Here is a 25,466-nt window from a genome sequence, read left to right as displayed (position 1 = left end):
TGCCAGAGTGCCCCGCGCATGCTCATTGCTCAGTTGGAACCGGTTTCCATAGCGACAGGGTCCGAAGAGCCTCAGGTAAAAGTAAAAAAAGTGCAATTAAATTAAAATAAACTGGCGAGCGCGGCTCTGGGTCGCGCTTTGGGGAATTGGCGAGGTTTAATTTTTGGCGGCGGGGTTTTGTTTTGTTTTGTTTTGGCCGCTTCGCTCACCGCCTGAGAGCGGAGCCGGACTCGAGGCCCAGGCTTCGAGCCTAGAGCCGGAGTCCAAGTTATTGATAGAAATGTTTAACCTATTGCAATTATACTGCTTATTTCACACATACATATTACATTGTTGTTTTTATTTTGATGTTTTTATGAAGAACTACTAGTTATTGTCAAAGAGAAAGGACTTGCATTTATATAGCGCCTTCGCAGTCCTCAGACCATTTCCAAACTGTTTTACAACCAATTTGAAATGTGGTCAGTGTGGAAACATAGTTTTATGTCTTGGGTCTATGAGTTCACTAGTCGAGTAAACTCGAGTTGCACGCCTTCATATACTCTTGTTAGTTGATACTCGCTATCAATAACGGAGAGAGACCGACTTAAGAACAAACTATAATTGTTTATTGCAACAGAAGGCAGAGCACTAAATCCTCGCACACTCCCACAACCACCTCCAGCTCCCGCACTGTACAGAGATTAGTCAGTACTACCATATGGTTAGTCCGCTTGCATTCTCTTAAAGGTACATGGTACTCCACTTTACCACATCCCGCTCCCTTTACTTAAAAAATACAGTTAACACACTTAATAACATGAACTATTTACACTAGTAACTATTTACAAATCAAGTTTCTCAAGAGATTTTCTTGGATGTGCTGAGTGTCGCTGCTCAACAACTTCAGCTGGTTTTTACGAGACCTCCTTGTCAAAGATCAGTTGTCCATTAGGTTCCTCAGTGGAAATTGGAAGGTTTGTCTCCCCGACCCTCTCGGTACTTCCAAATCGTGTGACCTGTCCTCTACAGGCGGCACAGACCCAAGCGTAGATGAAGACTGCATTTCTTCTTGTGGGACTGGTGTTCTTCTGCAGAGATGATCCATGTGTCGTCTAATTATTCAGCCGTTTACCGATACATAATAGGAGAGGGGTCCAGTTACTGCACTCACTTCGCCTAACAGCCAATTGGGCCCATCTCCAAAGTTCTTCACGAGGACTGCAATTCCCATCATAAAAGTTCTTTTGCGACCATGACCAACATGCCAGCTGTTCTGCGCCTCTTGGCTTTTCTCTCGCCTCTCCCCTAAATTCGGGCAAACAAGGGTCAGGCGGGTGTGAAGACGTCTCTTCATTAGTAGTTCTGCAGGGGCAATGCCGGTTGTCGTGTGTGGCGTGGTCCTGCATGTGAACAAAAACCGGGACAATCTCATGCCGATGTAATCCCCTTCCATCTTTTTCATCCTGGATTTAAAGGTTTGGACTGCCTGCTCAGCCACGTCATTCGACGCTGGGTGGCGGGGTGAGGTTTTGATATGGGTAATGCTGTTAAGGGTCGTGAACCTGTGGAACTCCCCGCTGGTAAAAGCAGTCCTGTTGTCAGACGCGAGGACCTCCGGCAACCCATGCACTGCAAAACTCTGCCGCAAATGATCTATGGTGGCAGCTGACGTGGGCTTCATAGATGTCCATCCATTTGGAGTGGGAGTCAATCAGTAAAAGGAACATTGTGCCCAAGAAGGGTCCCACATAATCGATATGAAGGCGCACCCATGGTCACCCCGGCCATTCCCATGGGTGCAATGGCGCTCGGTGGGGGAGCTTTTGCACCTGTTGGCATTGAGGACAGCTTTTGACCAGGGTTTTGATATCCAAGTCCATACCTGGCCACCAAAACAAGCTGCGTGCGAGCATCTTCATTCTGGTAATATCCAGGTGAGCGCTGTGTAGTTTGGCTAATAACGGCCTTCACCCCCTCGGGGACACGATAACCCTTACTTCCTAGGGTAATATGCCGTCCTGGCAGGAGAGCTCATATCTGCAATCAGAATAGGGCTTCATCTCTTCGGATTTAGATCCACCTGACCAGCCATTTAAGACCTGCTCCCGGACGTTAGGCAATATGTGGGTCCCGGCTTGTCCTCTCATGGATTTGTCTGGTCTGAACCGGGGAGGAATCCGGAAAATTTAGCACTAAGACCAGTTCCTGGGGAATCAGAGCCTCCCCGTTATTAGCTGGTAGGGGAAGGCGGCTCAGTGCTTCAGCACATGCAGTTTGAATACCCGAATGGTGAACAAAAGTGTATTCGTAGGCAGCTAATATTAGTGCCTATCTTTGGATGCGAGCCGATGCAATAGCGGGTATCGCTTTATCTTCTCCAAATAATCCCAGTAGGGGCTTGTGGTCCGTTATAATATGGAAATGGCGGCCATGGAGATATTGATGAAACTTGCGGACACCGAACACAATAGATAAGCCCTCTTTTTCAGTTTGGGACTTTCGTTGCTCTGCGACATGGGAGTGTGTGAGATGTATAACCAAAGGGTTGTTCGGAGTCATCCGTCATCCGATGTAAAAGGACAGCCCCTATTCTATAAGGGGACGTGTCACTTGTTAAAATTAATTCCTTCTTAGGGTCAAAGTGGACCAACAAGGCCAACGATCTTAATCACTTCACTTTCAGGAAGGCATCCTGGCGTGGGGCTTGCCAACTCCATCTCTGGTTCTTCTTAAGCTGGCCGTACAACGGGGTCAGCACAGTCGAGAGGTTTGGGAGGAATTGGCCGTAGTAGTTTACCATGCCTAAGAAGGCCTTAAGCTCTGTGGTATTTCTCGGGGCAGTTGCCTCGCGAATGGCCTGGACTTTTTCTTCCACAGGACGCAGGCCTTGCGCATCAACCTTGTGGCCCAAGTAAACTACCTCCTTAGCTTGGAACAGACACTTCTCTCATTTTAAACGTACCCCTGCTTGTGCGAAGTGTTTGAGCACTTCTTCTAGATTTGCTAAGTGTTCATCATCGGTCAGTCCCGAGACCAATATGTCATCCAAGCAAACGATAACATGGGGTAATCCTTGGAGCAAATTTTCCATCATTCTTTGGAAAATAGCATACGCAGAGGAGTTCCCAAAGGGTAGACGTGTGCATTGATACAATCCTTGGTGCGTATTAACCACGGATGGCGGTTTCTCTTCTTAGAATTTTTCTTTATAGTGCGAATGTACTTATTCTGAATACTCTGAAATATCCCCATAAATGTCAGCCACTGCTTCTCTATTGACCTATCCTCTAACCTAGTTTCCCAATTCACTTCAGCTACCTCAGCTTTCATCCCCACATAATTGCCCTTATTTAAGTTTAAGATACTAGTATTAGACCCACTCTTCTCCCTTTCAAACTGGATGTAAAATTCAATCATATTGTGGTCGTTGCTACCTAGCGGTGCCTTTACTCTGAGGTCATTAATTAATCCTGTCACATTACACAATACCAAGTCTAATATAACCTGCTCTCTGATTGGTTCCGGAACATGCTGATCTAAGAAATTATCTCAAAAGCGTTTTAAGAATTCCTCATCTAGGCTACTACTGATTTTTCCAGTTTATGTGTAGATTAAAATCACCCATGATTATTGCCGTCCCTTTATCAAAAGCACACAATATTTTCTCTTGAATACTTTGTCCTACGCTGTGGCTACTGATAGGGGGCCTGTAGACCACTCCCACTAGTGACTTTTTTCTCCTACTGTTCCTAATCCCCACCCAAGATTCTACATCCTGATCTCCTGAACCAACGTCATCTCTAACTATTGCACCAATGCCCTCTTTGATTAACAGTGCCGCCCCTCCACCTTTACCTAGCTTCCTATTCTTCTTGAATGTCATGTACCTTTCAATATTAAGGACCCAATCTTTGTTGTCCTGCAGCCACGTCTCTGTAATTGCTATCGGATCATATTTATTTACTTCAATGTGGGCCATCAATTCATTTACTTTGTTATGAATGCTACGTGCATTCAGAGAGCCTTCAGTTTTTTCTTTTTGTTACCTTTGTAACGCCTAGTCTTGAGCATAAGGGACTGGTCTGGCTTTTATAAATCTAGGGGTAAGACTGAAAGGGTTATGTCAAATCTCGGTGACGTATGGAATTCAATCTGAAAGGTTGCCCTTGATAATGGTATCTGGAGAGGGCCCCAGCTTAATAGGCCGCAACTGGCTCGAAAAGATTCAACTGAAATGGGCCAAAATTTTTCAAATTACAACAAAAGTCTTACAGGAAGTGTTGCAAAGGTATGCTTCCGTTTTGAACAACGAGTTAGGAAGGATTTGAGGGCTACAGGCATGGGGGTGGGGGTGGGTTTGTTTGGGTCTACATGGATTCTGGCCTGTAGCCCTCGAATCCTTCCTAACTCGTTGTTCAAAACGGAAGCATACCTTTGCAACACTTCCTGTAAGCTTTTTGTTGTAATTTGAAAAATTTTGGCCCATTTCAGTTGAATCTTTTCGAGCCAGTTGCGGCCTTTTAAGCTGGGGCCCTCTCCAGATACCATTATCAAGGGCAACCTTTCAGATTAAACTCCGTACATCGCCGAGACTTGATAAAACCCTTTCAGTCTTATTTCTTCACCCCTGTATGTTCTCAGTTTAGTGTCCGAAATTTCCCAACTTCCCAGTCTTAAAGAATGGGTTCCTTTATTCAAGTATCTGAATGTATGTTCTCCAATGACGGACATCGACGCTCCAGTATCAACTTCCATCTTAACGGGTTGTCCGTTGACGATAATGACTACTTGGATTGGCTCGGTTCTCCCACCTTTAGGTTATATAGTGAATGGATGTCTGATTCTATTTCTTCTGGTTCTTCCATGAGACATATTTCACGATTTCTTCCTTTGTCTTTAAAATGCTGCCTCAGCCTATCTCTGCAGTGCCGCCTTATGTGACCATAGCGGTGGCAGAAAAAGCATTCGACCTGTTTGGATTGTCGATTGCCCACTGGATGCCTGGATGCATTTCTCTCATTCATTTAGTGGGTTTTCACTGTGATACTGTTGTTTATTACTGATCTGTACATAGGGGGCGTTTCCCGCCTTTCTGTGTATTTTGTGTATCATTTTGTGTATCTCTTCTAGCTTCCGAATTTCTAACAGTACTCTCCATGGTTGTGGCTAATTCTAATGTCTTATGCAAGTCTAGAATAATCTTGGCTAGCAAATGCCTTTGAATAGTATCATCTCCAATCCCGCATATCAGTCGATCTCTCAACATATCTCTAATGGACGTCCCGAATTCACAATGTTTCTTTAAAACGGCAACACAGTCAGCTATTGTCTCCCCTGGAAGCCTATTCCTTGAATTGAACTTTAAGTGCTGCATAGTAACTGAGGGCTTTGGTCTCAGGTGGGTTTGTACAATTTTTATTAACTCGTCGAAGGTCTTCGAGTGGGGAGGGGGTGTTAGGTGACGTGAGGCTGTGGATCAGCCTGTACGTTTTGCTCCCACATGTGGACAAAAGAATCGCCCTCTTCTTCTCCTCCCCCGCGATGTCGTTAGCAGTAAAAAAGAACGCAATGCGTTCGACACACTGAGACCAGTCACCTGGAATGGGGATGAATGGAACGACTTGCCTGAACTGCGACATCGTGAACGACTGTAAGGGGACTGCGCTTCCGATGGCTTCCCAGTTAATAACGAATTCAGTGTTTGGCTTACCGTGGCTTTCTTGACTGCCGTCGATCGATTCGTATTTTGCCTTCCACAGAATTGCCCTCTCTCTGGGGTCTCTTATAATTTCCTGTCCACAGCCATTTTTCTTACATGTATGTCTGTAAATGTATTGCTGCTTTAAGAGCAGTCACCGTTTTTTTTATCAACTCCATCAATTCGCTCGCACACACACCAGCCAGTCAGTGTCTTCCCCTCGTCTGGTAGTTACACTCTTCCCCCACCCTGCAGACACTCACCCCCCCCTCGCCCTGCAGCCACTCCCCCCCACCACCCCTCCCTCGCCCTGCAGCCACTCCACCCCCCCTCGCCCTGCAGCCACTCCACCCCCCCTCGCCCTGCAGCCACTCCCCCCCCCGCAGCCACTACCCCCCCCCCCCCCCCCCCACAGCCACTTCCCCCCCCTCGCCCTGCAGCCACTCCCCCCCCACCCCCTGCAGCCACTCCACCCCCCCTCGCCCTGCAGCCACTCCCCCCCCTCGCCCTGCAGCCACTTCCCCCCCCCCCAACAGCCACTCCCCCCCTCGCCCTGCAGCCACTCTCCCCCCCCTCCGCAGCCACTCCCCCCCCCCTTGCCCTGCAGCCACTTCCCCCCCCTGTAGCCACTCCACCCCCCCTCGCCGCCCCCCCGCCCTGCAGCCCCCCCCGCCCTGCAGCCCCCCCCGCCCTGCAGCCCCCCCCGCCCTGCAGCCCCCCCCGCCCTGCAGCCCCCCCCTCGCCCTGCAGCCCCCCCCTCGCCCTGCAGCCCCCCCCTCGCCCTGCAGCCCCCCCCTCGCCCTGCAGCCCCCCCCTTGCCCTGCAGCTCGCCCTGCAGCCCCCCCCCTCGCCCTGCAGCCACTCCTCCCCCCCCCGGTAGCCACTCCACCCCCCCTCGCCCTGCAACCACTTCCCCCCCCCGTAGCCACTCCACCCCCCTCGCCCTGCAGCCACTCCCCCCTCCCTGCAGCCACTCCCCCCTCCCTGCAGCCACTCCCCCCTCCCTGCAGCCACTCCCCCCTCCCTGCAGCCACTCCCCCCTCCCTGCAGCCACTCCCCCCTCCCTGCAGCCACTCCCCCCCCCTTGCCCTGCAGCCACTTCCCCCCCTGTAAACACTCCCCCCCATCGCCCTGCAGCCACTCCCCCCCCTCGCCCTGCAGCCACTCCCCCCCCCCTCGCCCTGCAGCCACTCCCCCCCCTCACCCTGCAGCCACTCCCCCCCCTCGCCCTGCAGCCACTCCCCCCCCTCGCCCTGCAGCCACTCCCCCCCCTCGCCCTGCAGCCACTCCCCCCCCTCGCCCTGCAACCACTTCCCCCCCCCGTAGCCACTCCACCCCCCTCGCCCCTGCAGCCACTCCCCCCTCCCTGCAGCCACTCCCCCCTCCCTGCAGCCACTCCCCCCTCCCTGCAGCCACTCCCCCCTCCCTGCAGCCACTCCCCCCCCCCTTGCCCTGCAGCCACTTCCCCCCCCTGTAAACACTCCCCCCCATCGCCCTGCAGCCACTCCCCCCCCTCACCCTGCAGCCACTCCCCCCCCCTCGCCCTGCAGCCACTCCCCCCCCCCTCGCCCTGCAGCCACTCCACCCCCCTCGCCCTGCAGCCACTCCCCCCCCTCACCCTGCAGCCACTCCCCCCCCTCGCCCTGCAGCCACTCCCCCCCCTCGCCCTGCAGCCACTCCCCCCCCTCGCCCTGCAGCCACTCCCCCCCCCCCTCGCCCTGCAGCCACTCCACCCCCCTCGCCCTGCAGCCACTCCCCCCCCTCACCCTGCAGCCCCTCCCCCCCACCCTGCAGCCCCTCCCCCCCACCCTGCAGCCCCTCCCCCCACCCTGCAGCCCCTCCCCCCCACCCTGCAGCCCCTCCCCCCTGCAGCCCCTCCCCCCTGCAGCCCCTCCCCCCTGCAGCCCCTCCCCCCTGCAGCCCCTTCCACCTGCAGCCCCTCCCCCCTGCAGCCCCTTCCACCTGCAGCCCCTCCCCCCTGCAGCCCCTCCCCCCACTGCAGCCCCTCCCCCCCTGCAGCCCCTCCCCCCCCTGCAGCCCCTCCCCCCCTGCAGCCCCTCCCCCCCCCTGCAGCCCCTCGCCCTGCAGCCACTTCAGACTCTCTGCTGCCATCACACCATACTTTCCGGCTGAAGAAAGCAGCTCTTCCAATCAGAGACTGGTTCTCTTCCCCATTTGCTGCTGATTGGCTCACTAGTGATTTTATTAACAGCAAATGTGAGAGAGAAACAGCCTGTGATTGGAGGAGCAGTTCTTTGAAGAATCTTTGAATTCACTTCCCTACATTTTGAACACTGGGACTGAAGGTCCGGTTAGAGAGCCCTGGCAGGCTAGATAGTGGCCCACGGGCCATGTGTTGGACAAGCCTTTTCTAGATGATAGCGGTCGTGGGTTTGGAAGGTGCTGTGTAAGGAGCCTTGGTGAGTTGCTGCAGTGTACCTTACTGATGGTGCACGCACTGCTGCGACTGTGCGTCGGTGGTGGAGGGAGTGAATGTTTGTGGATGGGGTGCCAATGAAGCGGGCTGCTTTGTCTTGGATGGGTTTGAGCTTCTTCTTGTTGGAGCTGCACTCAACCAGACTGAAAAATACTTGAGCCCTTCTGAGAAATGTAAATTTGGGGTTGAAAAATAAGACTCATTTATACATTTATGGAGCACCTCCCCTTTGTCGTTGAATATATCAAGGGTGAGATAGATAAAATTTTGGGACTCTAGGGAAATCAAGGGATACAGCATTCGGGTGAATCTTATTGAATGGCAGAGAGAGGCCAGTGCCTATTGCCTACTCTTGCTCCTAATTTTTATTGCCTTATTGTGCCCAATTTGTTCTAGATTTCCCCCACCAGAGGAAATGTTTTCTCTGGTCCCCTTTTTGAAAGTGAGCAAGGAATTCCAAAAGGCGGAGACCAGAGCTGATCTTAGCAACTGGGTCTCATTTGCATGAATTCACCTGGATTCCCACCCAAACCTGACCAGACACTGTAGCTGTTCGATGGGCAGGAACAGAAATTTGCCCAGGTGTTGGGGAGGAGCCCCAGGAAAAGGAGGCATTCGTGGCCCATAAGGAAAATCGAAGTACATTTTTAAACCAGACTTGCCTGCAGCCCCTTGATCCTTCTCCCAGCAGTGTATTCATTAGATTGGTTCCTCTGATGATAGGGTTTTCCTATACTGAGAGGCTAAGTAAATTAGGTCCATGTTTCCTAGAGTTAAGAAGAATGAGAGGTGATCTCATTGAAACATACAAGATTCTGAAGGGATTTGACAGGGTGGACAATGAAAGATTTTTTCCACTGGTCGGGGAATCTAGAACATGGGGGCACAGTGTCAGGATAAGGGGCTGATCGTTTAGGACTGAGATGAGAAATTTCTACAGCCAAAGGGTTGTGAATCTTTAGAATCCTGTTCCCCAAACAGTTGTGGATGCTCCATCGTTAAACATATTTAAAGCTGTGTCATGATAAAGAAAAACACCGAATTGCATCCAGAAATATTGGACTTTAAAAATAAGACCTGAGTTTTTTGTTAAAATACACACAAGCCACTGGCTGGGATGCTGCAGGGTAACTCCCTAAGAGGTAATGGAACCCCACCCTGTTGCCAGACAAGGTACTTCTAAAGACATCCAGAAACTAATTGTTCCTTCTGGTAGAGACAATGGGAGATGAGAATCATCTCATCAAGAAATCCTGTGAGCAATGCCCAGACAAATTTGTGAATTCGCTTCCCACTTGGGATATACAAAGGAAGGGGTTAAAAGTGAGCAGAAAAGCTGCCCCAGTGTCTGTTTTGAGAGAGAGCAAGTGCTGGAAGTTTGACTGAGAAGTAACAGCCACACACAGTACCCCTGCAAATCGCCATTTTGCAGGTAACCCGACTTCTCTCCCTCTCTACCAAATTCAACACTTGGAACCTCGAAACCAGACTATTTGTCTGCCGGAGTCAACTCTACAGGAACCTCAAATCCGACTATTTGCCTACTGGAGTCAATTCTACTAGAATCTCGAATCACAACGACTGCAATGCTCAATCATGAGTCAAGGACTGTTCCGTATACCTTTAAAAAAAATATAAAATATATTATTTTCACTTACTTCAAGCTAAATTCTTACTTTTAACCTGTATGACCGTGTATGCATGTGTTTTATCTTTTCTTGCCTTTAGTAGTTAATCAACTTACTTTTACTTTTAACTCAAGAATGTCTGATCAAATTGGCTCTTTCAAAACCAGAACGATTGGGTCTGGGAAAAAAGCATCCACAGAAGGGATCCCTTTTAGATTAAATCTTGTTGCGATCAACAGGGGGTGGGGGTGCTGAAAAAAGACAGGGAGCCAGTTCATCCCCCCTCACCTGGGGCATAACAATTTGGGGGTGTCCTAGCCAGACGATGACAAGCTGAGGGGGTCTCACCTGGACCAACAACTTTGGGGAACCTCATGTGGGGGTAGGTCCTAACAGCCGAGAGAGGCAGATTTTTGATGTCTCAGGGAAGACTGCATTTATTGTGCCCCAACACTAGGGAGAGCACTTCCTGCACATGCACAAATGCAATGTCAACGTCAGCCTGTGACTGTTTAGAAGTGAGAGATGCTTATAAGTGCAGCTCTGTTTTCTGTCACTGAATTATGCATTTTGTTTTGCAAGTTGGTTTTTTATAGCTGTCTCCTTAACATCAAAATGAGTTAATAGAAAAAAATTGCAGCTACTTGGAGCAACCATTTTAACAGTGAGGTTTTAAACAACTGTGAGTTCCCACGCCTAGCCAAAATGAGGAAAATAACCCAGTGAATTACTGGAAATTGGAATTTACCTTTAAGGAAAAATTTGAATGAGTTTCCTTAGTAACTGAGTTGTATTAATATATCTTTCTCAGTGTTTTAATTTGAGTGATTATGATGGATCTTATTTTGGAGCACTATGATTGCAAGATTTTTAAAAATTCTTTCATGGGATTGTGGGTGTCAATGGCAAGGCCAACATTTGTTGCCCATCCCTAATTACTGTTGAATTGAGTGGTTTGCAGGGGCTATTCAGGGCAGGGCTGTGGTTCTGGAGTCACATGTAGGCCAGACCAGGTAAAGATGGCAGATTTCCTTCCCTAAACGGCATTAGTGAATCAGGTGAGTTTTGGCTTTTATGACAATCAATGATTGATAGTCTCAGTAATGGGTGACCGTGAAACTAATTTTCAATTCCAGACTTTTATCAATCGAATTCAAATTCCACCAGCTGCGATGGTGGGATTTGAACTCAAGTCCCTAGAGCAATATATCAGGGCTTCTGGATTACTAGTCCAGTGCCATTACCACGACACCACCATCTCCCCGCACAAAACCTTTTCAACTCATTCCAATAAATCAATAGAAAAATGTTGTTTAGTGGTTAAAGCTGCAGTATTGAACTAGCCTTTTTGCAGTGTTAAACAGGCCTGGGAGCAAAGCGGCACACACCTATCATCCTTGACTGTAGTGCAGGCCAAGCGCACATGCACAATTGTTCCTGACGCCTTTCTGGTCAGCTGCAGGAGTTACATGCTCAGGGAATTGAGGGATATGAGGGGCAGGCAGGAAAGTGGAGTTGAAGCTGAAGATCAGTCATGATTGTATTGAATAGTAGAGCAGAGCAGACTTGAGGGGCTGAATGGTGTACTCCTGCTCCTAATTCTTATGTTCTTATTTAATGATGGACCTGCTTTCTTCTTCAGGAGAGAATTGGTCACCCACAGCAGCACCTGGCACCATTTTATTTATTCAGTGAGATTATGCGAAGACATAGGGGAAAAAAAATGTTTTTCTCCATTTCCTTTGTTGCAGGTGCAGCAATTATGCCAGCTGACCATCTTCCGAGTAGAGCTATCTTGTTTGCGAGTGAAAGGAATGGAGCTGTGTATCGCATCCCCTCACTTCTCTACCTCAGTGAGCACAAAACCTTTTTAGCCTTTGCGGAGAAACGAACCTCTGCACGAGATGTGGATGCAAAGATTCTGGTAATGAGGAGAGGGAAGCAAATCAAGGGATCAGTGAAGGTATGTATCATCCACAGTCGAGACTTCTTGACTACGTCCTGGAAAATTCAAAAGGGCACAAGTATTTTTTGGATCAAGAAAGAAAGGGTAAGGTGGTATAGATGGATATGTTGCTGGTCGACTAATCTCGAGTGCACATCCCACCATGGGCAATTTGAGAATTGAATTCAGTTTTACAAACCTGGAAACAGAAAGCCTATCTCAGTAAAAGTGACCATGAAGCTGTCGCGTTGCTGCAAAAAGACAACTGGTTTACTGGTGTCCTTTAGGGAAGGAAACCCACCGTGCTTACCTGGCCTGGCCTACATGTGACTCCACAACAATGTAGACTCTTCACTGCTATCTGAAATGGCCTCGCAAGTCACTCAGTCATATCATTGTCACCTCCTCAAGGCTGACCAGAGACAAGCAGTAAATGCTCACCTCACCATGATATCCACATTGCAAGGATGATCTCTTTAAAGTTATTTATTCGACATGCAGCCTAAAGTTTCCATGCACAGTAAACGTCTAAAAATATAACAATTATATTCTGACTGACTTCTGGAACAGCATTTACTAAATCTGAGCTGGCACTAGGAAAAAAAATCTGAGCATCAAAGCTGCGAGATTCTCATTAAAGCCCAAACAGAGTCAGTAATGCCTCTCTGGGTAGGCAAATTGCCACCCTTACCCAGTCTGGCCTGCCCGTGACTCAAGTTCCATGCTATGTGGTTGACTCTTGTGGTCTCAAACGTAATCTAGCAAAGCCATTCAGTTGTTCTGCAGTTCAGGTGGAAGGCAGCTCACCACCACCTTCTCAGTGCAGCTGGGGATGGGCAATGAATGCCGACCTTGTCAAGGGTGTTTTTTTTTTAGACTATTACCCCTTAGGGAATACACTGGCCCCAAAGCAGGAAGACCACTGAAGACCGTGGTGTTCCAAATCCCAGGCTATTCACGAGCAATTTTTTAAAAATTATTTCACGGGATGTGGGCGCTGGTGGCTAGGCCAGCATTTGTTATCCATCCCTAATTGCCCTTGAGAAGGTGGTGGTGAGCTGTCTTCTTGAACCATTGCAGTCCATGTGGTATAGGTGCACCCAAAGTGCTGTTAGGAATGGAGTTCCATGTCAAGATGGTGTGTGGCTTGGAGGGGAACTTCCAAGTGATGGTGTTCCCATGCATTCGCTGCCCTTGTCTTTCTTAGTGGTAGAGGTCATTGATTTGGAAGGTGCTGTTGGAGGATCCTTGGTGAGTTACTGCAGTGCATCTTGTAGAAGGTACACACTGTGCATTGGTGATGCAGGGAGTGGATGTTGAAGGTGGTGGCTGGGGGGGGCAATCAAGCAGGCTGCTTTGTCCTGGATGTTGTCGAGCTTCAAATAGGGGCTGCACCCATCCAAACAAGTGGAGAATATTCCATCACACTCCTGACTTGATGGACAGACTTTGGGGAGTCAGAAGGTGAGTTACTCTCACAGAATTCACAACCTCAGACCTGCTCTTATAACCACAGTATTTATATGGCTAGTCCAGTTCAGTTTCTGGTCAATGATAATCCCCAGGATGTTGACAGTGGGGGATTCAGCGATGGTAATGTAATTGAATGTCAAGGGGCGATGGTTGGATTCTCTCTTGTTGGAGATGGTCATTGCCTGGCACTTGTGTGGCGTGAATGTTACTAGCCACCATAAGACCTAGGAGCAGAAGTAGGCTATTCGGCCATCGAATCTGCTCTGCCATTCAATGAGATCATAGCTGATCTGATAATCCTCAACTCCACTTTATTGCCTTTTCCCCATAATCCTTGATTCTCTTATTGATTCAAAATCTGTCTATCTCAGCCTTGAATATGCTTAACGACCCAGCCTCTACAGCCCTCTGTGGTAAAGAATTCCACAGATTCACTACCCTCTGAGAGAAGAAAATTCTTCCTCATCTCTTTTTAAATGGGCGACACCTCACTCTGAGATTAAACCCTCTGATCCTAGACTTTCTCCCAAGGGGAAATAACCTCTCGGCATCTACACCGTCAAGCCCCCTAAGAATCTTATATGTTTCAATAAGGTTGCCTCTCATTCTTCTAAACTCCAATGAGCACAGGCCCAACCTACTCAACCTCTCCTCATAAGAAAATCTCTCCATACCTGGGATCAATCTAGTGAACCTTCTCTGGACTGTCCTCCAATGCCAGTACATCTCCCCTTAGATAAGGGGACCAAAACTGTTCACAGTATTCTAAGTGTGGTCTAGCCTTGTATAGTTTTAGCAAGGCTTCCCCATGATTATTTAGTATTTTTGGTATGCTATTAGTGTCTTCTACCTTGAAGACTGATGCAAAGTATTTATTTAGCTCCTCTGCCATTTCCTGGTTCTCTATTATTATTTCCCTGGCCTCATTCTGTAAGGGGCCCAGATTGACTTTGGCCTCTCTCTTCCTTTTTATATATTTAAAGAAGCTCTTACCGTCCAGTTTTATATTACTTGCTAGTTTACCCTCAAAGTTTAATTTCTCCCTCTTTATTATTGTTTTGATTATCTTCTCTTAGGCTGGAATTTTTAGCTCGGCGGGTGGGCACACGCTCAACCCAACCGAGCGTGAATTGACACATGTTGATGTCGGCTGAGCATGCCGATGTCAACGTGTAGTTGCACGATAGTTCGGTCGGCGGGCGTGCGCCAGAGCCAGCAGCATGCCCACTGACAATTAAAAGGCCTATTAAGGCCATTGTGAATCAATTGTCCTGAATTTTTCACTGCTGGTTCAACCTGATGGTTGACAGGCGGGCGAAAAAGCCAAGTGGCCTTTGAATTTTTTGGAAACCTCATCCACAGGTGGGATGAGGTTTCCAAAAGCAAATTCCAATGAAATAAAACTTTAATTTTTAATTAAAGACATGTCGCTGCTCATGTGACAGAGTCACATGAGGGGACATGTTTTACTAAATTTTTCTGATGTTTAATAGTGTTTTGAATCTTTTCTTCATCTCCCCGAGGCACAGATTACTCAGCACTCTTTGTGCGCATGCGTGAAGTGAGCGCTAGGTCGGCTCGCACTCCTCCCCCTGCCCACACAGGCAGCACTGCCGCTTGCGTAACACACTGGGCGGGCCTTAATTGGCCCGTCCGCATAAAATCGGGGTGGTTGTGGATCATGGGTGGCAGTCGGCTTCCCAACCACCCCTGCCGATCCCACACGCCAAGGGCAAAATTCTGCCTTGGTTTTTAAAACTTTCCCAATCCTCTGGCCCATGTACTCTAATTTTGTTTACTAATCTCCTGTGTGGGACCTTGTTGAAAACCCGAATACATAACATCCACTGGCTCCCCCTTATTAATTCTGCTGGTTACATCCCACATATCAGCCCAAGCCTGAATGTTGTTCGAGTCTTGCTGCATTCGGACAGCTTCAGTATCTGAGGAGTCATTGAATGTTGCTGAACATTGTGCAATCATCAGCGAACATCCCACTTCATCATTGATGAAGCAGCTGAAGATGGTTGGGCCTAGGACAGTACTCTGAGGAACTCCTGCAGTGGTGTCCTGGGACTGAGATGATTGACCTCCAACAACCTCAACCATCTAACTTTGTGCTAGGCATGACTCCATCCATTGGAGAGTTTTCCTCCTGAGTCCCATTGACTCCAGTTTTGCTTGGGCTCCTTGATGCCATCCTTGGTCAAATGCTGACTTGATATCAAGGGCAGTCATTCTCACCTCGCCTCTTGAGTTTAGTTATTTTGTCCAGGTTTGGGCTAAGGCTATAATTTTTTTTTATTATTAGGTCATTACGAGGTCAGGAGCTGAGTGGCCTTGGCGGAACTCAAACTGAGCCTCAGTGAGCAGGTTATTGTTGAGTAAGAGCCACTTGCTAGCACTGTTGATGACCCCTTCCATCACTTTACTGATGATCAAGAGTAGACTGATCGGATGGTAACTAGCCAGGTTAGATTTGTCCTACTTTTTGTGCACAGAACTTCCTGGGCAGTTTTCCCCATTGGCAGTTAGATGCCAGCGTTGTAGCTGTACTGGAACAGCTTGGCTAAGGGTGCACTAGTTCTGGAGCACAAGTCTTCAGTATTATAGCTGGAATCTTGTCAGGGCCCATAGCCTTTGCAATGTCCAGTGCCTTCAGCCATTTCTTTATATCATGTGGAGTGAATCAATTGGCTGAAGAATGACATGGTTCGTCCACTCGGCACTTCTAACTGAAGATTGTTGCAACTGCTTCAGCCTTGTCTTTTGCACTGATATGCTGTGTTCCCCCTTCATTGTGGATGGGATATTTGTGGAGCCTCCTCCTCTTGTTAGTTGTTTAATTGTCCACCACCATTCAAAACTGGATGTAGCAGAACTGTAGAGCTTAGATCTGATCCTGGTGGTGGGATCACTTAGCTCTGTCTGTTGCATGCTACTTTCGCTGTTGGGCATGTAAGTATGTAGTCTAGTGTTGTAGTTTCACCAGATTGACATCTCATTTTTAGGTATGCCTGGTGCTGCTCCTGGCATGCCCTCCTGCACTCTTCATTGAACCAGGTTTGATGCCGGCTTGATGGTAATGGTAGAATGCAGAATATGCTGGGCCATGAGGTTACAGATTGTAGTTGTATATAATTCTACTGCTGATGGCCCACAGTGCCTCATGGATGCCTAGTTTTGAGTTGCTGGATATGTTCAAAATCTATCCCATTTAGCATGGAGGGTATCCTCAAAGTGATGCATCTGTGACAGGTAGATTGATGATGATGAGGTCAAGTAGGCATTTCTCTCTTGTTGGCTCCCTCACCCTGCTGCAGACTCAATCCAGCAGCTATGTAATTTAGGACTTGGCCAGCCTGGTCAGTATTGGTGCTACCGAGCCACTCTTTGTGATGGACATTGAAGTCCCTTTGCCACCCTCAGTGCTTCCTGCAAGTGGTGTTCAACATTGAGGAGTACTGAATCATTAGCTGAGGGTGGGTGGTAGGTGGTAATCATCAGAAGGTTTCCTTGCCCATGTTTATCCTGATGCCATGTGACTTCACGAGATCCAGAGTTGATATTGATATTGAGAACTCCCAGGGCAACTCCCTCCCGACTGTATAGCATTGTGCCGCCACCTCTGGTGGGCCTGTCCTGTCTGTGGGCCAGGGCATACCCAGGGATGTTGATGGTGGTGTCTGTTATTTGTAAGGTATGATTCCGTGAGGATGACTATGTCAGGCTGTTGCTTGACTAGTCTGTGGGACAGCTCTCCCAAATTTGGCACAAGCCCCCAGATGTTAATGAGGACGACTTTGCAAGGTTGTCAGGGCTGTGCTTGCCGTTGTTTTTTCTGGTGCCTAGGTCTATCTGTCCAGTTTCATTCCTTTTTGTAGACTTTGTAGTGGTTTTGATACAACTGAGTGGCTTGGTAGGCATTTAAGAGTTGTGGGTCTGGAGTCACATGTAGGTCAGACCAGACCAGGTAAGGACAGCACATTTCCTTCCCTAAAGAACATAGTGAACCAGATGGGTTTTTACGGCAATCGACAATGGTTTCATGGTCACTATTACTGAAGCTAACTTTAGATTCCCCCAGATGTATTAACTGAATTTAAATTCCGCCAGCTGCCATAAAAAAAACAGCAGCAAATAGGGTCAAAGGGGGAAAAATGGTAAAAACGCAAAATTAATGGCTCTTAAATGCACATGGTATTCAGAACAAAATAAATGAATTAACGGCACAAATAGAGGTTAATGGGTATGATCTTGTAGCCATTAGGGAGACGTGGTTACAAGGAGATCAAAGCTGGGAACTAAATATTCAGAGGTATGTGACTGTTTGAAAGGGCAGGCAGGAAAGAAAGGGTGGCGGGGTAGCTTTGTTAGTATGAGATGGAATATGTACGATAGCAAGAAATGATCTTGGATCGGAAGATGTAGAGTCCATATGGGTGGAGGTAAGAAATAACAAGGGGAAGAAGACAAGATGACACTGGTGGGAGTAGTCTATAGGCCCCCTAACAGTAGCTATACTGTAGGACAGAGAATAAATCAGGAGATAATGAGGGCATGTAAAAAAGGCAGTACGTTAATCATGGGTGACTTTAATCTTCATGTAGATTGGGAAAATCAAACTGGCAGAAGTAGCCACGAGCAAGAATTCAGAGTATATTTGGGACAGTTTCCTAGAAAAAAATATTGTGGATCCAACCAGGGATCAGGCTATTTTGGATCTGGTAATGTGTGATGAGGCAGGTTTAATAAATGATCTCAGAGTGAAAGATCCTCTAGGAAACAGTGACCATAACATGGTTGAATTTAGCATTCACTTAGAGTGAGAAAGTTGAGTTGGAAACAACTGTGCTAAACTTAAATAAGGGTAATTACAAAGGAATGAGGACAGAGTTGGCTGGAGTGGACTAGAAAAGGAGTTTCACAGAAAAGACAGTGGATGAGCAATGGCAGACGTTTAAGAAAATGGTTCATAAGTCACAACAAAGTTATATCCTAGTGAGGAAGAAGGATTCTAGGAAGGGGATAAACCAACCATGCATAACCAAGGAAATTAAGGATAGTATCAAATTGAAAGAAAAAACATTCAATGTGGCAAATATTAATGGTAAGCCAGAGGATTGGGAGACTTTTAAAAACAAACAAAAGATGACCAAAAATGACCAAAGAGGGAGAGAATAAACTTTGAGGGTAAACTAGCAAGTAATGTAAAACCAGACAGTAAGAGCTTTTTCAAATGTATGAAATGGAAGAGAGAGGCCAAAGTTAACATAGGCACTTAGAGAAAGAGGCTGGGGAAATAATAATGGGGAACCAGGAAATGGCAGAGGAGTTGAATAAATACTTTGCATCAGTCTTCATGGTAGAAGACACTTAATAGCATACCAAAAAAACTAAATAATCGTGGGGCAAAAGAGGGGGAGGAAATAAATACAATAACTATCACTAGAGAAAAAGTACTAGGAAAACTAATGGGGCTAAAGGCAGATAAGTGCCCTGGACCTGATGGGTAGCATCCTAGGATATTAAAGGAAGTAGCTACACAAATAGTGGATGCACTGGTAGATTCTTCCAAGAGTCCTTAGATTCTGGAAAAGTCCCAGAGGATTGGAAAACTGCCAATACCTTTATTTAAAAAGGGAGGGAGACAGAAAAAACAGGTAACTATAGACCGGTTAACTTAACATTTGTCATTGGGAAAATGTTAGAGTCTTATAAATAATGTAATAGCAGAGCATTTAGAAATACATAATATAATCAAGCAGAGTCAGCATGGCTTCATGAAGGGGAAATCATGCCTGAAAAATTTATTAGAATTCTTTGAGAAGATAACAAGCAAGATAGATAAAGGGGAACCAGTAGATGCAATATATTTGGATTTCCAAAAAGCGTTTGATAAGGTACCGCACAATGGTGTTGAGGGTAGTATATTAGCATGGATAGAGGATTGGATAACTAATAGAAGACAGATAAAAGCAAAATACTGCGGATGCTGGAAATCTGAAACAAAAACAGAAAATGCTGGAAAAACTCAGCAGGTCTAACAGCATCTGTGGAGAGAGAAACAGCGTTAAGGTTTCGAGTCCTTATGACTCTTCAGAGCTAAAGAGAAGTAAAAATGTAATGACTGTTTAAAGGGGGTGGGGCAGGTGAAGCTGGATAGAAGGCCAGTGGTAGGTGGGGGCAAAGGAGTGATTGATAAAGATGTCATGAACAAAGGAGGTGTTAATGGTATTGACAAGGGCTAAAGGAGGTAATGATAGTGACATTGAGGTAAGAAAGCAGAATATGATAATAGCAGGACAAGGGTAAACACTCTGAAAAGAACAACATGAACAAGTGACAGGTGGCCCTTGTGGCAGTGGGGTAGGGGGAGGGGATGGTGGTGGGGAAAAAAGATCAAAAATAGGATAAAAGGTGAGGATAAAACAATGAATAAATGAATGAAAATGAAAATAAATAAAAATAAAATAAGTGAATAAAAATGAATGTTGAAAACAGGGGGTAAAAAGGGGTGAGGATTCATTGTTTTATTTGGGGGTCCTCGTGCATGAATCCCAAAAAGCTAACATACGAGTTCAACAGGTAATAGGGAAGGCAAATGGAATGTTGGCCTTTATTTCAAAGGGAATAGAGTATAAAAACAGGGAAGTCTTGCTAAAACTATACAAGGCACTAGTTAGACCACACCTAGAATACTGTGAACAGTTTTGGTCCCCTTATCTATGGAAAGATATACTGGCATTGGAGGCAGTCCAGAGAAGGTTCACTAGATTGACCCTGGGGATGGAGGGATTTTCTTATGAGGAGAGGTTGAGTAGGTTGGGCCTGTACTCATTGGAGTTTAGAAGAATGAGAGGCGACTTTATTGAAACAGAAAAGATTATTAGGGAACTTGACAGGGTAGATGCTGAGAGGTTGTTTCCCCTTGTGGGAGAGTCAGACAGCATAATCTCAGAGTAAGGAGTCGCCCATTTAAAACAGAGATGAGGAGGAATTTATTTTCTGAGGGTTGTTAATTTGTAGAATTCTTTACCGCAGAGGGCTGTAGAGGCTGGGTTGTTAAGTATATTCAAGGCTGAGATATACAGATCTTTAATCAGTAAGGGAATCAAGGGTTATGGGGAAAAGGCAGGAAAGTGGAGTTGAGGATTAGCAGATCAGCCATGATCTCAATGAATGGTGGAGCAGAATCGATGGGCTGAATGGCCTACTTTTTTGAATGGCCTGACTTTTGGTCCATCGCGGGATTCAAACCCGTGTCCCCCGAGCATTAATCTGGACCTGTGGATTACTAGTCCCGTGATGTTAGCACTACGCCATCGGCTTCCCATAGCATGACAGGTTAGCTCGTGCACATAAATAATAATTTACCAACCTGTCTTTTGTGAAATTGTGTTTTAACCTCTGTTTACTTCATAAGCAGCACACCCGCCCACACAGGCCTGACACCCCGTCCCCCCCACCAAACCCCCACCCACACTCCCCATGGTGCCCCTGCACCCTGTAGTGGCAATGTCACTGGACTAAAAATCCCAGGCTAATGCCCTGGCTGTATGGGTTCAAATTTCACCATGGCAGCTGCTGGAATTTAAATTCAATTAATTAATTAAATCTAGAATTAAAAGCTTGTCTTAGTAATGGAGTCCATGAGAACTATCATCAGTTGCTGTAAAAACCCATCAGGTTTACCAATGTCCTTTAGGGAAGGAAATGTCGTCCCTACCTGGTCTGGCCTACATGTGACTCCAGACCCACAGCAATGTGGTTGACCCTTAACTGCCCTCCAAAATGGCTGAGGAAGCCACTCAGTTCAAGGACAATTAGGGGTAGGAAACAAACACTGGCCTCACCAGTGATGCCCATTTCCCATGAAAGAATAAAGACCTGCCCCCCTGCCACACCCCCACCCCCTGCAGTTAATCAGGGTATTGAGAGACCCCATCCCCAGTGAAGGTGCAAGGCCCATAGCCCAGAACACTGCAAAGGTTAGAGAGTACAGCAGGAGTTCAGTAATTCAGAGAGCAGTCATTATGTGATACCATTAGAGTTTTTTAAAAGCCCGTCACTTGTTGGAGGTGGAGATGTGGGCGGTGAGGGAGGGAGGTCCATACAGTTTGAGGCCATGGAAAGGGTGAGTTGGAGGAACAGGCAGTGTGATGGACCTGAATTTCAAGACTAAAGAATGCCAGAGGGGGAGGGGGTGAGTTTAATATTGGGGGGAACAAGAGAGGACAGTTAATAGGAGCAGTGACCATTGGAAGGCAAGCTAAATGGCAACAGACTGGGGTAGAGAGCAGAGAGAGATCAGAAACTGGAAGGGAGAGAGAGAGGGGGGGAAAATGGAAGAGGTAGAGAAAGAGAGACAGAGATGGGCAACTGGAAGGGAGAGAGGGAGATGGGCAACTGGAAGGGAGGGAGAGAGATGGGCAACTGGAAGGGAGGGAGAGAGATGGGCAACTGGAAGGGAGAGAGAGAGAGAAATGGGCAACTGGAAGGGAGAGAGAGAGAGATGGGCAACTGGAAGGGAGAGAGAGAGAGATGGCCAACTGGAAGGGAGAGAGAGAGAGAGAGATGGGCAACTGGAAGGGAGAGAGAGAGAGAGATGGGCAACTGGAAGGGAGAGAGAGAGAGAGATGGGCAACTGGAAGGGAGAGAGAGAGAGAGATGGGCAACTGGAAGGGAGAGAGAGAGAGAGATGGGCAACTGGAAGGGAGAGAGAGAGAGAGATGGGCAACTGGAAGGGAGAGAGAGAGAGAGAGAGATGGGCAACTGGAAGGGAGAGAGAGATGGGCAACTGGAAGGGAGAGAGAGATGGGCAACTGGAAGGGAGAGAGAGAGATGGGCAACTGGAAGGGAGAGAGATGGGCAACTGGAAGGGAGAGAGAGAGAGAGAGATGGGCAACTGGAAGGGAGAGAGAGCGAGAGAGATGGGCTACTGGAAGAGAGAGAGAGAGATGGGCAACTGGAAGGGAGAGAGAGAGAGAGATGGGCAACTGGAAGAGAGAGAGAGAGAGATGGGCAACTGGAAGAGAGAAAGAGAGAGATGGGCAACTGGAAGAGAGAGAGAGAGAGATGGGTAACTGGAAGAGAGAGAGAGAGAGAGATGGGCAACTGGAAGAGAGAGAGAGATGGGCAACTGGAAGAGAGAGAGAGAGATGGGCAACTGGAAGGGAAAGGGAGAGCGAGAGATGGGCAACTGGAAGGGAAATGGGGAGAGAGAGACGGGCAACTGGAAGTGAGAGAGAGAGATGGGCAACTGGAAGAGAGAGAGAGAGAGAGATGGGCAACTGGAAAGGAGAGGGAGAGATGGGAAAGAGAGAAAGAGAGAGATGGGAAGCTGGAAGAGGGACAGAGATGTCGGTGGCTGGAGGAGAGAGAGGTCGGAGGCTGGAGGAGAGAGGTCGGAGGCTGGAGGAGAGAGGTCGGAGGCTGGAGGAGAGAGGTCGGAGGCTGGAGGAGAGAGGTCGGAGGCTGGAGGAGAGAGGTCGGAGGCTGGAGGAGAGAGGTCGGAGGCTGGAGGAGAGAGGTCGGAGGCTGGAGGAGAGAGAGAGGTCGGAGGCTGGAGGAGAGAGAGAGGTCGGAGGCTGGAGGAGAGAGAGAGGTCGGAGGCTGGAGGAGAGAGAGAGGTCGGAGGCTGGAGGAGAGAGAGAGGTCGGAGGCTGGAGGAGAGAGAGAGGTCGGAGGCTGGAGGAGAGAGAGAGGTCGGAGGCTGGAGGAGAGAGAGAGGTCGGAGGCTGGAGGAGAGAGAGAGGTCGGAGGCTGGAGGAGAGAGAGAGGTCGGAGGCTGGAGGAGAGAGAGAGGTCGGAGGCTGGAGGAGAGAGAGAGGTCGGAGGCTGGAGGAGAGAGAGAGGTCGGAGGCTGGAGGAGAGAGAGAGGTCGGAGGCTGGAGGAGAGAGAGAGGTCGGAGGCTGGAGGAGAGAGAGAGGTCGGAGGCTGGAGGAGAGAGAGAGGTCGGAGGCTGGAGGAGAGAGAGAGGTCGGAGACTGGAGGAGAGAGAGAGAGGTCGGAGGCTGGAGGAGAGAGAGAGAGAGGTCGGAGGCTGGAGGAGAGAGAGAGGTCGGAGGCTGGGGGAGAGAGAGAGGTCGGAGGCTGGAGGAGAGAGAGAGGTCGGAGGCTGGAGGAGAGAGAGAGGTCGGAGGCTGGAGGAGAGAGAGAGGTCGGAGGCTGGAGGAGAGAGAGAGGTCGGAGGCTGGAGGAGAGAGAGGTCGGAGGCTGGAGGAGAGAGAGGTCGGAGGCTGGAGGAGAGAGAGGTCGGAGGCTGGAGGAGAGAGAAAGAGAGAGAGGTCGGAGGCTGGAGGAGAGAGAAAGAGAGAGAGGTCGGAGGCTGGAGGAGAGAGAAAGAGAGAGAGGTCGGAGGCTGGAGGAGAGAGAAAGAGAGAGAGGTCGGAGGCTGGAGGAGAGAGAAAGAGAGAGAGGTCGGAGGCTGGAGGAGAGAGAAAGAGAGGTCGGAGGCTGGAGGAGAGAGAAAGAGAGAGAGGTCGGAGGCTGGAGGAGAGAGAAAGAGAGAGAGGTCGGAGGCTGGAGGAGAGAGAAAGAGAGAGAGGTCGGAGGCTGGAGGAGAGAGAAAGAGAGAGAGGTCGGAGGCTGGAGGAGAGAGAAAGAGAGAGAGGTCGGAGGCTGGAGGAGAGAGAAAGAGAGAGAGGTCGGAGGCTGGAGGAGAGAGAAAGAGAGAGAGGTCGGAGGCTGAAGGAGAGAGAAAGAGGTCGGAGGCTGGAAGAGAGAGAGAGAGAGGTCGGAGGCTGAAGGAGAGAGAAAGAGAGAGAGGTCGGAGGCTGAAGGAGAGAGAAAGAGAGGTCGGAGGCTGGAAGAGAGAGAGAGAGAGAGGTCGGAGGCTGGAGGAGAGAGAGACGGATCGGAAACTGGAAGAGAGAGAGGTAGAGAGACCCCTGACAATGTGCTAACCGTGGATGCACTATACTCTGGGAATGTGAATCGGGCAGTTGTGAGAATGAGTGGCAGCTGCTGTTGGAGGATTTTTGCTGGAAGTGTTGGTTTTTACCAGCGTCACTGATTGTTGTGGTGTTTCGAGGGCAGTCTGTGATGGCACAGCCTAGGCTGTTGTGTATTAACCTACCACACCCTCTATCCCCCTTTCGTCCCTCCCCTAGTCCTCTCTTTCATTAACCCCCCACCTTCACCTCACTGGTGCACCTTCTGCGGAGGATAGCTTGTGCCTGATCTAGTTGTGCTTCCTGTTCCTAGTGGGAGGACACGGTACTGCTGGAGATGGCGAGGCTGCCAGGCTATCGGACAATGAACCCATGCCCAGTGTACGAGCGGGAACGTGGAGTGATTTATCTGTTCTTCACCTGTATCAAGGAGGGAGTCTCTGAGGCACAGCAGATCTGGTGGGGCAAGAATTCTACCAGGTTGTGCTACGTGCTGAGCCGAGACGCTGGGGTCAGCTGGAGTGGACTGACAGACTTAACGTACCGTGTCCTTGGCACCCAAATCTACAAGTGGGGCACGTTTGGGGTGGGGCCAGGTCATGGTGTGCAGACACAGCAAGGGAGGCTCATAGTTCCCGCCTATGCATACATAATTCGACGAAGGTGTTGGCTGATCCCACCTTGGTTCTTTACGCAGCCCCACTCGCTTTACTTCTACAGTGATGATGGCGGAGACAGCTGGAAAATGGCAGAGCCAATACCTGAGTACCAGGGGCTGGAGTGCGAACTAGCGGAGATCACCATCACTGACAGCTACCACCTGCTGTACTGCAATGCCCGGACAAATGGCCGTCGCAGGATGGAGGCGTTGAGCCTGGATTCCGGCCACTTGGAAATTGCCCGCTTAGCCAAAGGGCTGTCAGAGACAGAGGGTGGGTGTCAGGGGAGTGTGGCGAGCTTCTATCCCCCAAAGTCAATCGGCATGCCTTCTGATAGGCCTGACCCATTAGTCAAGATGTCCTGGCTCCTGTACACACACCCAACCGGTGAATGTTGCTATTTCCTTCATAAGCGCAATCGGACCAACCTGGGTGTTTACATCAATCTGATGCCCCTGAAGCCTAAACATTGGTACGGACCTTGGGTCATCCAGACTGGGCCCAGCGGTTACTCTGACCTCAACTACCTTGATGATATGGGAACCTTTGCTTGTCTATATGAGTGCGGTACGACAAAGTCCTGGGAACAAATTGCTTTCTGTCTCTTCACCATTGAGGAGGTGATGGAAAACATCTTCTAATGGTACAACCACAATTGAGATTCTTCCTTTGGCTTCTATTAATGATCCACCTTGTCTACAATAATCTTCCCAGATCCTAAGAACAGTTTAAGTGTGTGAGTGAGAAT

The 25,466-nt window shown here is 48.6% G+C and overlaps 1 protein-coding gene across 1 annotated transcript; it reads left to right on the top strand.

Annotated features, from left to right (window-relative positions):
- LOC144682533 (sialidase-3-like) lies at positions 1–25,466 on the top strand. The gene is made up of 3 exons (XM_078544952.1): positions 1–75; positions 11,497–11,708; positions 24,373–25,466. The coding sequence occupies exons 2-3, from the start codon at positions 11,508–11,510 to the stop codon at positions 25,357–25,359; spliced, it is 1,188 nt and encodes a 395-aa protein (XP_078401078.1). The 5' UTR covers positions 1–75; positions 11,497–11,507; the 3' UTR covers positions 25,360–25,466.

The sequence above is a fragment of the Cetorhinus maximus genome, chromosome 7, assembly GCF_964194155.1.
Source record: "Cetorhinus maximus chromosome 7, sCetMax3.hap1.1, whole genome shotgun sequence".
In the NCBI taxonomy this organism is placed as follows: domain Eukaryota; kingdom Metazoa; phylum Chordata; class Chondrichthyes; order Lamniformes; family Cetorhinidae; genus Cetorhinus; species Cetorhinus maximus.
Note: the sequence above shows the minus strand (reverse complement) of the source record. Positions and strands in the feature narration are given on the sequence as shown.

Bases quoted from the DNA above. Each gene is read 5' to 3' on its own strand.
- LOC144682533 (XM_078544952.1), top strand. From the start codon at position 11,508: ATGCCAGCTGACCATCTTCCGAGTAGAGCTATCTTGTTTGCGAGTGAA. The intron at 11,709-24,372 runs GTATGTATCATC...TCCTGTTCCTAG, and splicing joins AAATCAAGGGATCAGTGAAG to TGGGAGGACACGGTACTGCT.